Source organism: Telopea speciosissima, chromosome 5 (genome assembly GCF_018873765.1).
Source record: "Telopea speciosissima isolate NSW1024214 ecotype Mountain lineage chromosome 5, Tspe_v1, whole genome shotgun sequence".
Classification (NCBI taxonomy): Eukaryota; Viridiplantae; Streptophyta; class Magnoliopsida; order Proteales; family Proteaceae; genus Telopea; species Telopea speciosissima.
The window spans coordinates 8,172,073-8,188,463 of NC_057920.1; the positions used below are offsets into that span (position 1 = coordinate 8,172,073).

The 16,391-nt window shown below is 37.1% G+C and overlaps 1 protein-coding gene across 2 annotated transcripts; it reads left to right on the plus strand.

Annotated features, from left to right (window-relative positions):
- The first annotated feature begins 4,985 nt into the window (after positions 1–4,985).
- Positions 4,986–14,100, plus strand: LOC122660962 (ADP-ribosylation factor-like protein 2). Of its 2 annotated transcripts, none has more exons than XR_006332810.1 (3): positions 4,986–5,135; positions 11,226–11,336; positions 14,088–14,100. XR_006332810.1 is itself a non-coding variant. In XM_043856228.1 (3 exons), the coding sequence occupies exons 1-3, from the start codon at positions 5,071–5,073 to the stop codon at positions 11,885–11,887; spliced, it is 246 nt and encodes an 81-aa protein (XP_043712163.1). In that variant the 5' UTR covers positions 4,986–5,070; the 3' UTR covers positions 11,888–11,909. The 2 variants fall into 2 exon arrangements, 1 of the variants encoding a protein (XP_043712163.1); XM_043856228.1 differs by lacking the exon at positions 14,088–14,100 and adding an exon at positions 11,818–11,909.
- Positions 14,101–16,391: the final 2,291 nt, after the last annotated feature.

A 16,391-nucleotide genomic window follows, 5' to 3' on the forward strand; every position in this document is an offset into this window, starting at 1 on the left:
CAGATATCTCAAATATTTCGGGAGCAAAATCTGTTTCATTTAATTCTTGCTTGATGAAACGATCAAACAAGTTTAATTTGGATACGTGACGCAAAGTAACTTATGATCACGCGTCTGTTCTTCAATGTTCGGTTAATTTGTTGGTGGGGCATAAGGTCGAACATCTAATATGCGTTCCCTGGGTTTGTAAGTAAAGGGAAATGAAAGTAAATCGGTTTTGAAATTAATAAGGAAAATTTTGTAATCATGGTTGTGTAATATACTTATTCTTATTATATTTAGTAATTATATTTTTTTTCATATATTTTAAAGGAAAATCGTTTTCTGCATGGATCACAGGAGTCACACACGTGTGGCAGCCAATGAGAGTGCAAGTATGAGCACATTGGGGGTAGAAATTCCGTCATTCATGGGGGTGGGGTAGTCATTTTTGCCCCCAATTTGTCTGGGCATGACCCATGTAAAGGCTTTTCTCTTATATTTATTTTATTTTTTAGAATTGAAGAACTTTGGTTCCATAATAAAGTAAAACTTAATAACCATATTTGAAGTGCTTTGGAATAAGACAGTTCTCTTAACCTATGATGAAAAGAGGATTAAGATCCTCTTATGTTCGGGAGGGTTTTCAATACGCATCCAATAGATAGGCTCGCATGATCCACAAGCCAGCACATATCCAATGTTGATCGTGCCAACCCATCCGTTGGATGCGTATTGAAAACCCTCCCGCATTGGAGAGGAGCCACGCCCGAAACGAGATTTTTTTCATCCACGGATGTGATTCTTTAATTAGATGGGAAAAATCAGGCATTTCGGACCTTCAACAAAAACAGGGGACAAGAATTAATGATGACATTCAATCTACCCAATGTCCAATCATAACACAAAATCATCATTTTCAGCTTTTGTGACTATATAATCATGTAAAGTAAATGATGCTTTTGTGACAATATAATCGTGTAAAGTAATGATCGCACTCTATTTACACCGGAAAATTGGGTGTTTCACCGGAAAATTGGGTGTTTCGGACCTTCAACAAAAACAGGGGACAAGAATTAATGATGACATTCAATCTATCATAACACAAAATCATCATTTTCAGCTTTTGTGACTATATAATCATGTAAGGTAATGATGCTTTTGTGACAATATAATCGTATAAAGTAATGATCGCACTCTATTTACACCGGAAAATTGGGTGTTTCGGACCTTCAACAAAAACAGGGGACAAGAATTAATGATGACATTCAATCTACCCGATGTCCAATCATAATACAAAATCATCATTTTCAGTTTTGGGTTACTATATAATCATATAAAATAATGATTGTAATAGTTTCAAAAGCAGTTTTCTGTACTAGCCACACGCCCATATATCTATTTCTTTCCTCCTTGAAAATAAGGAGCAGAGGTGTCTTTTCATACGGAGAGGAGAGAGATAGATTCATGGGAGTGCTGGCGTAGACGACACTTTCGAACAAAGATCTTTTTTCCATTTTAGTATTAATACTAACTTCCCTTCATTTCTTCTTCCCTTGTTTCCTTTGCAACCAAAAGAGTGCCATAAGTTTTATGGTAAGATTATAAACTTATTGCAAACAAATTTAGTTACAACAAGATTTTTCCTTTTTTCAATATAAATCGAAACTTGACCTTTTTTTTAATGTATGTATCTTGTTGTCACCATGCAATTAGGTGAACTAAGAAGTTATAACCTTATTTTTTGTCCATTATCTTATTTCCAAAAGTTATTTAATGTAAAGATAATCTTGTCATTTTATATGAAAAATGACATTTTTTGAAAATTACATAATGACAAGTCATTTTCAAGTTATTTTGAAAACTTTTTTCCAAAACTATCAAATTTGACCATAGATAGCATTCTGTATTAGGGTGCCAGTTTGGCCCTGACAATCTAAGCCCGCCCTAAGCCTGAATAAGGTCTGAGTTGAAATATCACGGATCTAAGGGCAGGTTAGAATTGGAAATTTCTGATCATGAGTCAGGGCCGGGCCGGGCCAAGGTTGAGGCCTTAGGTTGAGCCTGGACCGGCCAAACCCGACCTTGTCTTCTTCTTCGTATCATCCTTCTTATCCTTATTCTTCTTTCTTCTTTTTTTTTTTTTTTTCCCCCCCTTTCTTCTTGGTCTTCCTCTTCTTTCTTCTTCTTCTTCTTTTTCTTCCCAGCCTAGCCAGCCCATGCATCTCCCTTCCTCCCATGGTCAGGGCCAATTAGGGTCAGCCCGCCCGACCCGACCTTGAGGACAAATCAGGGTTGGATTTTTCTGACCCTGTGTCTGGGCTGGGCTGGGCTGGGCCAGGCCTAGGCCTAGCTAAGGAAACTCAAGATTGGGCCAGGGTTTTAGAAGGCCCGGCCCAACCCGACCTGTTGCAACCCTAATTTCATATCATTCAAAGCATATGGGCTATGAAGGCAAGCTCTTGTTGATGGGCTGTTCAGAAAAACCTTAGACTAATTGAGGTGGCCCTTTTACCAAAAAAAAAAATTTTGAGGTGGCCCAAAAATTCTTATCCATCCAACAATTGGAATATGATGCTAATAGGACAATTTTTGGTCTACCCTACTCAAGGGCTCATAGGCCAACTACAAACTAAGGGGTAAGGCTAAGACAAGCCCACAATCTATAACTTAGGGGAAGGGGGGAGGAAGGAGAGAAAGGTGCCTTAATTTACTACACGAGCTCTTTAATTATCTATAACCACCACATGGTAATTTTGAGAGTGCCCAAATTTATTGGAGATATTATTCATGTGATCAATTAGTCATGTCAAAATTTCAGATTAATCTGATTTTTCTACATGGTGCTGTTATATTTTTTTAAATTACCAATTCTTTGTGAAACTCTATGAATAATAGGGAAATTTATGTTGTTTTGGTTTGCATTCTAAATCGATTTCACATTCTCGGATGATAAAAACAGGTGATTTTGCATTCTTGAATGGTAAAACACCTATTTTTATCATTCGAAAATGTGAAATCGATTTAGAATGCATTCCAAGAATGCATACCAAACACTGCCTTAATTCAAGGCAAAAGAATGCTAATCGATCATGTACTGATTTTTATTGTGTAACATAAATTCTTGTTATAGATTCATATTCAACGATGGATCTCCAATGTACCCTATGATATTGAAATCGGGTGTAGAGGTGTCAGAAATGTTTTTATTAAAGTGTTTCCCAAATGCATTTCTACTTCTTTTGTGATTAAGAAACAAATTGTGCCGTTATCTAACCCGCTATCATCTTATAGAAGTGCTCCCCTTGATCAGAAAAACAAAGAAATGAAAAACAAAAAAAAACACTCTCAAACCGGAAACACTCCTGCGAAGCATACAAGTATTGCCAAACATGGTCTACGATGCCCACATAATTTAGAACATAAGATCACTAACCATGGTCCACCTACATTTCCCATGTGGCAATTCTAGGTGTTAGGATAGTTAGGGTATATTTTTGATTGGGTCACTTGGGTATCCAAAGAATTGTTCAGATTTTCCTTGATGGAAGATTAAATTGTGTTTTATGGGTGTTTTTTTCCCTAGGTTGCCATGGTTAGAATAGTTATCCCCTCCAATTTGCTGTTCATTTCAATTCCTCCAATTCCTCACATAGGAACAGAAATGACCACCCTACCTCCTGCCCGAACACAATACCCAAGGTGGGATAGGATGGTCATTTCCACTCTTATAGTTCTATGTGAGGAATTGAAGGAGATTGGAGCGGGCAGCGAATTGGAGGGGATGATTATTCACTATGGTTACTGATGTCCTATTTCTGTACCCATATTGGTCTGTTTTCAAGGTGGGTTGTAGTGGTTGAGTTTTCAGTTGGCTTGCTGAGTTATGGTATCTTTGTTAAAGGGTTTACATGCTACTGGATCTGGACTTCCTTTTTGTGAATATTTTGGAATCCATAATGGTGAGATGATTTTGGAATAATACTATGCAGTTTCATAAGTTATAATGGCATATCTGTAAATAACATGTAATTTCATAAGCCATAATGGCATTTCTGTAAATATTAGTTAGTTTCATAAGCCATAACGGTAATTTTATAAATACTTAATAAGTTAATAGTTTCATATTCTGTAATGATATTTCTGTAAATATTGTGTAGTTTCATTTCATTAGCTATAATGGCATTTTTGTAATTAGAATGTGTATGGCTTAACTTCCTCTACGGTCTGCTGCCCGTAGCGGCCATAGCAGCACACTAATGAGGCGCGGTGCAATGACCGCCTTACCCCCACTCGGGCAAGGCACCGGGTAGGGGTAAGGCGGTCATTGCACCGTGCCTCATCAAGGTGCTGCTCTGGCCGCTACGGGCAGGTAGGCCGTAGACCAGGATCCTCTACAATACTGACGGGGCGGCAGTACACATCCGACGGCACAACAGAGCTCACATGGCACACATAGCACACATAGCCTTTGCATATACCGTCCGATGTGCACTGCTGCCCCGCCGATATTGTAGAGGATTTTTATCCACGATCTGGATTGTTTTATAAAACCCCTTCCATATAAGAAAAAAAAAATCCTCTCTAATTCCCTAAAAGTGCAGTGTGATGCAGTTCAGAGCTGAGAGCTCAACACTTGGCAGACGCGACATCCAATGATGTCGAGAGCTCGAGAAGAAAGAAAAAAAAACTGACTCAATCAACGACCTTCAGATGTTGTGACTGCCAGGTGTCAACCTCTCTACCCCGAACTGCATTACACTCGACGGTCTAGGAATTGGAGAAGATTTTAATCTTTCCTGTTCTTGGACTTTTTATGTTTCGAAGTTGATTCCGGAATAAGTTTATCAAATATCATTTTTCATTCTATCAAAATAGAATCAAGAAATATCAATTCTGCCTAAGATTGACTCCCAAGACACGAGAGTGCAACCAAATAAAACCTTAACTTTTTATCAAAAAAACAGCAACAGGAAGATTTGTAACCTGTTATTGCGAACTGGAAATTCAAACGAAGAAAAGCATCAGTGGATCCATCTGTCATAAGGATTCGCTGTGATCTAAACTGGTATCAGCGGCTCAAAAATAGTAATGGGGCTTCTTAGCATCATCAGGAAAATCAAAAGGAAAGAGAAAGAGATGAGGATTCTTATGGTGTATGTTCTTAATGTAAGGGTATTTATGTAATATCCCTTTATATGTTCTAATATAATCCTACTTGTATTAATGCCCAGACTGTGAGGGGCAATCTAGTAATTAGTTCATCTGACCTAAACCCTAGTTTCCCTATATATACTAGCTGGAGGCAGCAGTCTGGGTATTCCAAACTAGATATTCAAGGTGTAATGCTTTAAGCAACCTTGTGCTTAAAACCCTAACCCTAACAATCTTAAAGCATTAGGATTTTTGTTTCTCTGCGATCAAGATCGGCTTTGGATTTTGGATTCATGTTAGCCTTCGTCACAACTCTGGTTTTCTGATCGGCTTTGAAGTTTTACTCGATCGATTTTTTGGTTATTAGATTCACGAAACTGATTCACGGTTACTGTTTTCTTTTTCGTCAACGGCACCGATCAAAGCTTCTACTTTATACGGTATCACGCTTCTGTTCAATTCTTATTTGATCAATATTTGGATTTTACTATTCTGTGAAAGAGACAAACCATGGTGTTCCTTTTTTTATTTGATTGTTGATTGAAAAAGAAAAAAACAAAATCAAAAGGACAAGTGTTTTAGTATTGGCAAAATCATTATTCAAAGCACTTATTTGATTAGAGAAAGTCAAAAGCAACTTTTGTGAAGGTTTTTTATTCGTTGGATTGAAAAAAAAAAAAGAAAAGAAGATCCTCTACGAACTCTCCTTTCACTGTTTTGACTTCAAGTTGCCTGTCCGTGAGCAATACAGCTTATCTTTTCAATTCCCTTTTCATTCTCTTGGCTTCGGTCAGCTATCCGTGACCAGCAGCCATCATCAGTTGCCAACGATCGCATCAGCAGTCGTCATCAAACAACAGCCAGTGATCCGTGCCTGCCAGCACTAGGGTGCACATCACGATTGTCGATGCCACTGCATCGCCGATATCTTTTTCCTCCGTCTAATAAATCCAGTATTCTCCATCTCAGGTGTGACTGTTCCTTGAGCATTTATTTTTATTTGAATTTTTTGCTTTGGCATATAAACAAATCACTTAACAATGGAGAAACACGTTGTTCCAATTGAGATGATCAAATTGGAAAGCTTTAGTGGCTCTGAGTTTAGTTCTTGGAAAAGGAGGACTCAGTTTGGACTGAAGTACCTCAATATTTTCTATACATTAGTAAATAAATTTTCTGATTGTACGGATCTAACTGAAGCCCAATGGATAAGTGATGAGGACTTTTGCAAAGACTACCTATTAAACTGCCTGTTAGATAGGCTGGCAGAGACCTATAGTAAATATGAGACTGCAAAAGAGATTTGGGAAAACCTAGAAGCCCAATTCAAAAAAGAGGAGGACCTATCAAAAACTCACTTGGTTGACAAGTTTATGGACTTCAAGTTTCAAGAAGATAAGGAGATACTTCCACAAGTAACAGACTTTGAGAACTTGAGAATAAAATTGAACCAAGAAAACATCCCTATTGTTGATGCAGTCTTAATGGGTGCAATTATCTTTAAGTTACCCTCTACCTGGCATTCCTTTAAAACTGAGATGCATAGGAATAAAACACAAGTGGGGCTGGATGATCTCAAACGGTTCATTAGAATCGAAGATGAGAACAGAGCCAGGAATAACTTAGCGATGGTGAAACAACAACAGGCATCTGCCAATTTGATTTCACAATCCAAGAAAAATCCTAGGCAGCCCAAGCCACCTAAGAAAGAACCCCAACAGTCGGAGGCCAAAAAGACTAACTTTAAAAAGAATGACAAGTGCCGCAACTGTGGAAAAGTGGGGTCACTATGCATCTGAGTGTAGGGGTCCTAAAAAAGGGAACACTAACACACCACAGAAGGAAGTTCACATGCTGGTGGACAAGACTAAGCCTACTAACTTTGTTGCCATGGTTGGCAAGGGTAAGGGGTTAGCTAGTACATCTTTAGATTGGTGGTTAGACTCTGGAGCGACTTGTCATGTTTGCAATAGCAAGAACCTGTTCACTGATGTTGTTCAAGTAGCAGAGACTGTCACTGTTGCAAATGGAGACGTCGTGGAAGTGCTTCAACAAGGGACAGCGAACCTGGTTCTATCATCAGGTAAAATATTAACTTTGAAAAATGTTAAAATCTTTCTTGGTTTTGAAAATAATTTAATTTCAATTGCAATCTTGCTTGATGTTGGCATGTCTATTACTTTTAGTAGTAGTGGAGTAACACTGTCTATTAACTCTTTTTATTCTGGATGTGCGTATAATCTGAATGGTATGTTTAGGTTGAGTTTAGCTAATGAGACAATAAACCAGATTAACCATACTTCACTTGATCCCAAAATACTACACTGTAGGTTAGGACATGTGAACTATAGGAAAATGCTCAAATTAAATAAAACTCACAATTTACCATTAGACACTTCAATTAGATTTAACAGATGTGAAGTCTGTGCTCAAACCAAAATAACTAGAAAACCTTTCAGACCGGTTTCTAGGAGTACTCAATTTCTGGAACTTATACATTCTGACATTTGTGACTTTAAAAGCTACACAACTAGAGTAGATCAGAAGTATTTGATAACATTTATAGACGATTTTTCTAGATATTGTCATTTATACCTGTTAAAATCTAAAGATGAAGCATTTTAAAATTTTAAAATTTTCAATAATAGGGTAGAAAATCAGTTGAACTTGAAAATTAAAAGATTTAGAAGTGATAAGGGAGGAGAATACAAATTGACAGAGTTCAAGGAATTCTGTGCCTCTGTAGGCATAATCCTTGAAACTACTGCTCCTTACTCACCTCAATCAAATGGCATAGCTGAAAGAAAGAACAGGACGTTAATAGAGATGTTAAACTCCATGTTATTGACAGCTGGCATGCCCTCTTGCTATTGGGGAGAAGCAGTGTTGACTGCAAATCACATTCTAAATAGACTACCACATTCAAAACTGACTTCTACACCTTATGAACTATGGCATAACCATCCCTGTAGATATGACACTCTTAAGGTTTGGGGCTGTATAGCTTATGTTAGGATACATGACCCTAGGAGACCTAAGGTAGGGATTAGAACAAACACTTGCGTGTATCTAGGTTGTGCAGAAGACAGTGCTGCAGACCGATTTTTGGATCTATCAACCAATGTGGTGATAGAATCTAGGGATACCATATTCTTTGAAGATAAATTCCTTAAAGATAAAGGCCTGACCTTACCTGGTTTGACTGAAATGGTTACAAAATCACCTTTGAAATCTGAACCAATTGTTTCTGACACTACTCTCACAATGCTCCCTGAATCAGAACCTAGGAGAGTATCTATTAGAGATAGGGTAGCCAAGAATTTTAGTGAGGATTTTGTGACCTACCATCTAGAGACCGATCCATCCACCTATAAGGAAGCGATGAGATCTAGGGACTCACTGCTATGAAAAGAAGCCATTGATGAGGAAATGAGCTCTTTAATGTAGAATGAGACCTAGCACCTTGTTGATCTGCCTAGAGGAGCCAAGACAATAGGGTGGAAGTGGGTACTGAAGAAGAAACTTAATTCGGATGGGTCTATAGTCAGGTATAAAGCACGGTTAGTAGCTAAGGGCTATACCCAGGTGAGAGGGATAGATTATTTTGACATCTACTCCCCGGTCTGCCATTTGGCAATGATAAGGATTCTTCTTGCCATAGCATATATTGAGCACTATGTTGTGGATCAAATGGATGTAAAAACAGCTTTCCTAAATGGAGACCTAACAGAAGAAATCTACATGAACCAACTTGAAGGATTTGTCATGGAAGGCTCTGGAAAAAGAGTTTGTAAATTAAACAAATATCTCTATGATCTTAAACAAGCACCTAAATTGTAGCATGAGAAGTTTGACAAGACAGTAAAGAGCCTTGGTTTTCAAATCAGTAACTCGGATAAGTGTCTTTATTTTTTGTCTAAGTCAAACAAGATCATGATTATTTGCTTGTATGTAGACGACATGTTGATTCTAAGTTCTGATCTCTCTGTAGTGAGTGACATTAAAGAAACCTTGTCCAAAGAATTCGACATGAAAAATCTTAGTGTGGTAGACACCATTCTTGGGATGAGAGTAAGCTTTAGTGAGCAAAGGATCACCCTTAGTCAGACTCAATATTATATTGAGAAGCTACTTTCTAGTTGGGGATACAGTGATTATAAATCGATTGAGACACCCTATGACTATAACAAACGGTTGAAACCTAACAAAGGTAACACCGTGAATCAGTTAGATTATTCTAAACTGATTGGTAGTCTCATGTATGCAATGAGTTGCACTAGGCCAGACATAGCCTTTACGGTAGGCATGCTGAATCGTTTCACTAGTAATCCTGGAAAAGAGCATTGGGATGCCCTATCGAGGCTAATGAGATACCTTAAGGGTACTCAAGGTTATGCTATATGTTATACTGGACATCATCCAACTTTGGAAGGATATTCTGATGTATTTTGGTGCTTAGATTTGGGAGACAGCAGATCCACTAGTGGTTATGTATTTACACTAAGAGGAGTAGCTGTAGCATGAAAATCCAAGAGACAGACTGGTATTGCTCTGTCATCTATGGAATCAAAACTTTATGCTCTAGCTTCTACGGGAGATGAAGCAGAGTGGATAAAGGATCTGATCATGGATATTCCATTGAGGAGTTTTAAGTTAAACTCCATATCTATATTCTGTGATAATCAAACAACAAAGACGATTGTGAATAACTCACTCTTCAATGGTAAGAGGAGACACATCAGGCTGAAACAAGTCATGCTGAATTATAGAACAGAACAAGGGATTATCACTTTGATTGATGTGAGATCGAAGGATAATATGGCAGATGCCTTTACAAAGGAATTGAACAAAGATCGAACATTCAAAACTATGGGGGAGATGGGGTTAAAGACCATTTAGTCAGGTTTTAACCTAACCCAGTATTATTTTGAATTATTCGAATCTCATCTAGCCTTGGTAAGCATTCAGGACAGTTTACATGTTTCAGATAACTTAGTTAGGTTACTAAGTATGGGGGTTTGTGAAACCATTCCAAACTTGATGGTATAGCAAATTTTCATGTGAAGTTTTCTTACTTTGTTATTCCACAAAGGAATATGAAAAATGTCTGATATGTTTCAATGATATTGTGCTAGTCTTTATGTCATTCCAAATTTGATGACATGTCTTTCATAGTATGGTGTACCATTCCAAATTTGATGATACAACATAAATCTATGATTGATATGAAGAACACAGTATTCCAAATGGAAACATGGTAGGGTCCTTATTATAGAGACTATATAGGATCGAGTTCTTGTAAAGAAACTTGATGATGATGCTTATTATTTTTTATTTACCTTCAGCCATATACGGAATGTACTAAGTTCTTATTGTTGAACTAGATACTATTGTACAAATGATTGAATTCATGATATCTTATGAAATTCATATTTGACAAATTACAGAGAATGACAAAGATAGAGGAGAACGGTTGAATCTGGATCTCGATGAGGATGACTTACTTGATGAGTAAAGTCACATGGATTGCAAGGACTTTTCCTTTTGATTATTTCTTTTGGTTTAGCCACTTGCATGTGGAACTTTGGATTTATTGTTGGGTCTAGTTTTTTATCTAAAACCCTAGTTTTATTTCTTGAAGTTTACTTATTGCTTATTTGATTTATTGGATTATTGATATTCAATTTATATTGATTCAATTACTGATTGAACAATGGTTCCTATACATGTGTAATGGATATATGTAGAACATAGGAGGAGATTGTAAGGGTATTTATGTAATATCCCTTCATATGTTCTAATATAATCCTACTTGTATTAATGCCTAGGCTATGAGGGGCAATCTAGTAATTAGTCCATCTGACCTAAACCCTAGTTTCCCTATATATACTAACTGGAGGCAGCAGTCTGGGTATTCCAAACTAGATACTCATGGTGTAATGCTTTAAGCAACCTTGTGCTTAAAACTCTAACCCTAACACTTAATGCCTCCTTCTTCTTCGCTACTTACCACAAACTACTGCTAACCTTGCTCCTCACCATTTTGCTTCTCAATTTCTGTTCTCGTTGTTCCACTCGGTTATTCTTGCAAGGGGTCTCGATAATTCCGGGAAGACCACTATTGTGCTGAGAATTAATGGGGAGGACACAAGCGTTATCAGTCCCACATTGGGCTTCAATATTAAGACCATCAAATATGGCAAGTAAGTTTCTATATCTGACATTCAAAGAAGGAAATGATTGCACAATGTTTTAATATAAATGTCTGCATTGGGTTTCTCTTTCTGTTTATAGTCTCCTTCATGGATCGACCTGTCTGCTTCATTTAGGCTTGGTTGGTGGGTTTCTTTTACGCCCTCAGAGGCAATTTGTCATATAGGTGATGGTGATATAGTGTCTAAGTTGTTATGATGAACCCTGAATGATTCCCTGTCTGATATGATGGTAGACACATCTGAGGGGAACTGAAGATCAAATAATACCATTGGTTTATTTATTAAATTCTTGAGCCAACACCTTGAGGATAGTTCAACAACTTATTTCTTATATTCAGCGGCGGCATTTTATAGCTTTCCTAGTTTAACGACCCAGCTGCCATACTTCTAATATCTTCTGCAAGCCCTGAACTGTAACTTGTTAGGCATAGAAGACATTGATATCTCATTTGATATTTTTCTTTGCCAGGTATATACTTAAACATATGGGATGTTGGTGGCCAAAAAACGATAAGATCTTATTGGGGAAACTATTTTGAACAGACTGATGGTTTGGTTTGGGTTGTTTGCAAAATGGAGCTGGATAATCTTTTGAAAGAAGAGGTATTTACAGTTTAATCCACATTGCCATGGGTTTGGAGTAGTTAAGTTATTTTCGCAATCATGTTTCTCATCCTTCAAAATTTATCCTTACCTTATTCTTTTTACTCATGGGAAAGTTTTTGACTGATCTGAGATCAAATGAGACCAATCATTTTCATTGGATCAGGCCACTCTTGCTGCCAGGTCTTCCCCTTGGATCCTTCTTGATAAGTGCAAGGGCTGACTGTTTGTTCAACATTCATCCTATTTTTGTGCCTTTAGTGCGCTTTGTTCAGCTCAAGCATAAAGAAATTCATATCTATATACTTTGAAAACCAAACTCTGTAATGGTGGCTTAACCCTTTATAGACCAATCTGTATAAACCATCACATAAAACTCCTCTCATAGTAGCCAGAGGAGAAAAGCTATAGTGTGTCACATTAACTATCTCATTGATAATGACACCAACTATGTGTGCTGATTGTTTGGCCAAATATATGGCTACATTTTAAAACTTTCTATTGTGCAATTTAGAGCCCTGCCCATTTGATTGGTGGATCATCAATTGAATATGTAGTTCATTGAATGGTGGGTCTAGTATACAGTCAAATGTGTCATGTCTGTTGAGGATTATGGACCTCAGTTCTATTAGTCACATATTCTTTTCAATAAGAATTATTTAATGGTTAGGTTATGATATTTAGTGTGGTTCTCTTTCCTCAATGTGGAAAATTTTGTTTATGCCTTTACATGGACTGCTTCCTAAGAAATGATATTTAGCATCTCTAATTCTATGTTATGCTACTGATACTAAAGGCAGTTGTGTTATTTGTACTTGCATGCTAAATCTGAAGGAGGAAAAAAAATATAGTAGTGTTAATGTGTGAATGCAGCCTATTTAGAGTTTTTCTTGTTTTTTTGCACTATCCATTAGGAGTCCTTGAGCAGTTTGAGATGAAGCCTCAAAGTCGACTTCATATATCTTGAAAATTGATAAACTGTATCTGTTGATCCATGCAATCTCATACTGCTAGTTTCTGAAGGTTTCCTGGTAGTCTTTGGCAGTTACTCTCAGGAGTTTAGTGACAGGTTATCTTAGTTGTAATCCTTATGCTGAGCATGGTAACGTTTCTATAATTGCTGATTCATTTTCTCACTAATCATCAAAAAATTACTTAATTTCCTATGTTTCAGTAATTAATTGTCAAGAATTTGGATTTTAATATTCATTTAACTATTTTGATTTGAAAATTACAGATATACAATATTAAATGCTTGATCAACATTGCCTCTGAAGTCATAGTATTATCAATTCCTCTTAAAGTACAAAGAGTTAGATTTTAGTTTTTCTTTGAAAATCTTAATACGACCTGGCTGTCAATGGTGAAAAGTATTTTCTGACTAAAGATATTTGTGGAGGAATGTCACTGTTACTTTCCAGTGGTTAAGCAGAGTCTCACCATTTCTCACCTGGTCAAGCATATGAATCTTACTGTGCAACTTTGGATAGAGTGATTGGGAATAAATTACGACATGAAACATATATATATAGAAAAAGATTAAGACATGAAACTTGAGTATCAAAATATCAATTTGAATTTCTGCTAGCAAGATTGACCACGGAAGTTATTCACTTAGGTGGTTGATTGGAAAGCTATGGAAAGATGAAATTTTTTAAAATGGTGATTATTCTATTTAGGAAAGCATATAATTGGATACCTAGTTTTTTTTTTTTTTCGGTAACAATTGGTTACCTAGTTGAGTTCTATGAGTAAGTAGAGGAGTGGTGGTCCCAATTCCTTAACTAATACTTGGAAATACAGGTCTTAGAACTTTGCTTAATGTTGGCACTACATGAATCTCATTTTGCCATTCCATCTCTATATTGGACCATATCTTCCTTTGAATCATAAGCACATAAACTGGAAAAGAATAGAAAAAAATGCCAATAAAGAAAAACAATTTGGATTTGCAATTTATGAGTACTACATCAAAAAGTTTTGAATTTTATGAATGGTGTTTCCTTCTGTTGCTCACTAGGCTGCCTTGAAGAGTCCATTACTGACCAACTTGCCAGAATTATTCTTAAAAAAAGAAAGAGAAGGTTGTGGTGGATATTTCATTTTCTTTGGTCATTTTTTGTGTGCTTTTGACAGAGATTATCTGGAGATCAGGCTACAATTTAGCGGAGGGGAGGATTGTGTGGGTCACTGTCACAGATCTGAGCATCCATACTGATCATATTACATGCATTCTATGTATATTACAAGTATTATTAGGTTATTTCTTGCTGTTTTATTGTATAGACTAGACATCAAGGATGCTGTATCGCGGTAGCATCATTGTATATTTGTGTATATTTAAGAACCTTATTTCTTTTGAATGGAGATCTGATGTTCTTTCTCCCTTTGGCAAGTTATCTTGTGTCACATGCATGGGAACCTCAGGAATACTGTTAGTTTCCTTCTACATTCATCTGTAAATACTTTTACACTAAATAGATGTGTGCATGCGTGCCTACGTACCCATAGATGTTAGTATTTCAGCAAATTGGGAGCTCTGTAAATTCATTACTGCAGCAAACATACTGAATTCCTCATCTGGACTCTTCGGCATACTGGGGATGTTTGTAACCGAAGGCATATTTTTTTTTGGTAAATAAGTATATTACCGAACCCCAGGAGGGGGCAGGGAAAAGAGAGCCAATATACAAGAAGGAGAGAGAAAAGAAGAAAAGAAAGGGGGCGAAGGAGGGGGGGGGGGGCGATCAACCGAGCCTACGCACAGGAGGAAGGCCGCAAAAGGTGAACATCAAGACCCCAAAAAATCAAAATATGCCTATTCCTAGGGGTGTCCAAAGAATGTCTCTGACGGATGCAGCTGAGCTTAGAGGACACATCGAATGAGATGGCTTTCCAAATCATATCATAAGATCTAGAGTTGGAAGTCTATCTCCTGAGGTTCCTTTCCAGCCAAATATGGTGGATAGCAGCGCTATAAACAAGCTTCCCAATAGTGTCACAAATGGAGTTTCCAGGAAAAGATTTGAGCAGCCAGAGCCATTCACAGTCAAAAATCATGATCCAACCGAAGGCATATTGAAAGGCAGGGGAACTTTAATTGACAGGTGCTTAGATCCATATGCTTGTAGTGATGTTTTTTGGGATAGAACAATGAGATTGATATTTATTGTAGCTGATTTGATGTCAATTCTATACTCAGGAAAAACTTTTCTCACTTCAACATAAATGTTTCTCAAGAAACCTGTTTTTTTTTTTTTCTTTCTTTTTTTTGCAATGTTTCTCTGTTTCCAGTTAGGGGCATTTCACCCAAAATAAGCTTAACATCCAAAGAGGCTGTTTCCCATTTCTACTTTACATTTTCTTTCCTGGAATTGTTCCCTTTCTGATAGCTCATGGTCAGTAATATTTGGCTGAAATTCTAATGCATTTGAATCTTCAGTAGGAGGGCACATCTTCTAACAAAAACATTCACATTGTTTGTTCTTTACAATTTTGTTTACTATCTTCCCCTATTTGTGTCTTCCATTGCTGTTGCTTCATATTTCCATGTTGGATATGTGACCAGGTTGATTAACTGATCTGTCTCCTGCCTCCTTCCTTGCAGGTGCTCAATTTGGATGCTATGGACAAAACCCAGCACTGGAAAATTGTGGGTTGTAGTGCATACAGAGGACAAGGGTTGCTAGAGGGATTTGATCGGTTGATTCAAGATATTGCTTCTCGAATCTATGTCCTTGACTAGAGATGCTAAAGCATTTGCAATAATGGCATCTTTGGTGTTTTGAGTTCAAGCCAATTTTCATTGTTCATGTCATCTTCGTAAATCATCTGAAGATATTTAAATTTTTTATTTTTTTTGGAATAGCTCATCTATAGTGAAAACTACTATGATTTGCTTGTTCTTGAAAATATTTTATCACCTAGACATGGTAGAGAACTGAGAATTGTAGTTTGTTCCAATTTAATGACTGGTCTGTTTGATTTTTACAAAATAATGGATTGTAGTGTACAAAGTACAAGCATTGAGAAATAATTGTTGTGTAATTATGGCATAGTGTTCAATCTGCAAGCATTTCTGATCATGCCTAGTCTTAAATCTCATTGCTTGCACTTTGAACATACCTGGTGTTAAATCTCATATCAACAAAATAAGGGATTGTAGTGTTCAAACTGCAAGCATCTCTGATCATGCCTGATTGCCTGGTGTTAAATCTCATACCAGCAATTACTGGTGGCCCACCTCATAAGATTTCCTGTTCCACAATCCAGATACAGCCCTTAAATTTTGTGTTTGTCTTCCTTCTTCCTGAAATAATATGGTAATGGCACTGTTTTAGAATGATGAACAGTAGAAAGCATTCATACTGAGTTTTTGTCCCAGTACACGAGGCTCCAGTTACTACAGGAGGGAGCTAAAATCCATCCATTTGTGGAAGT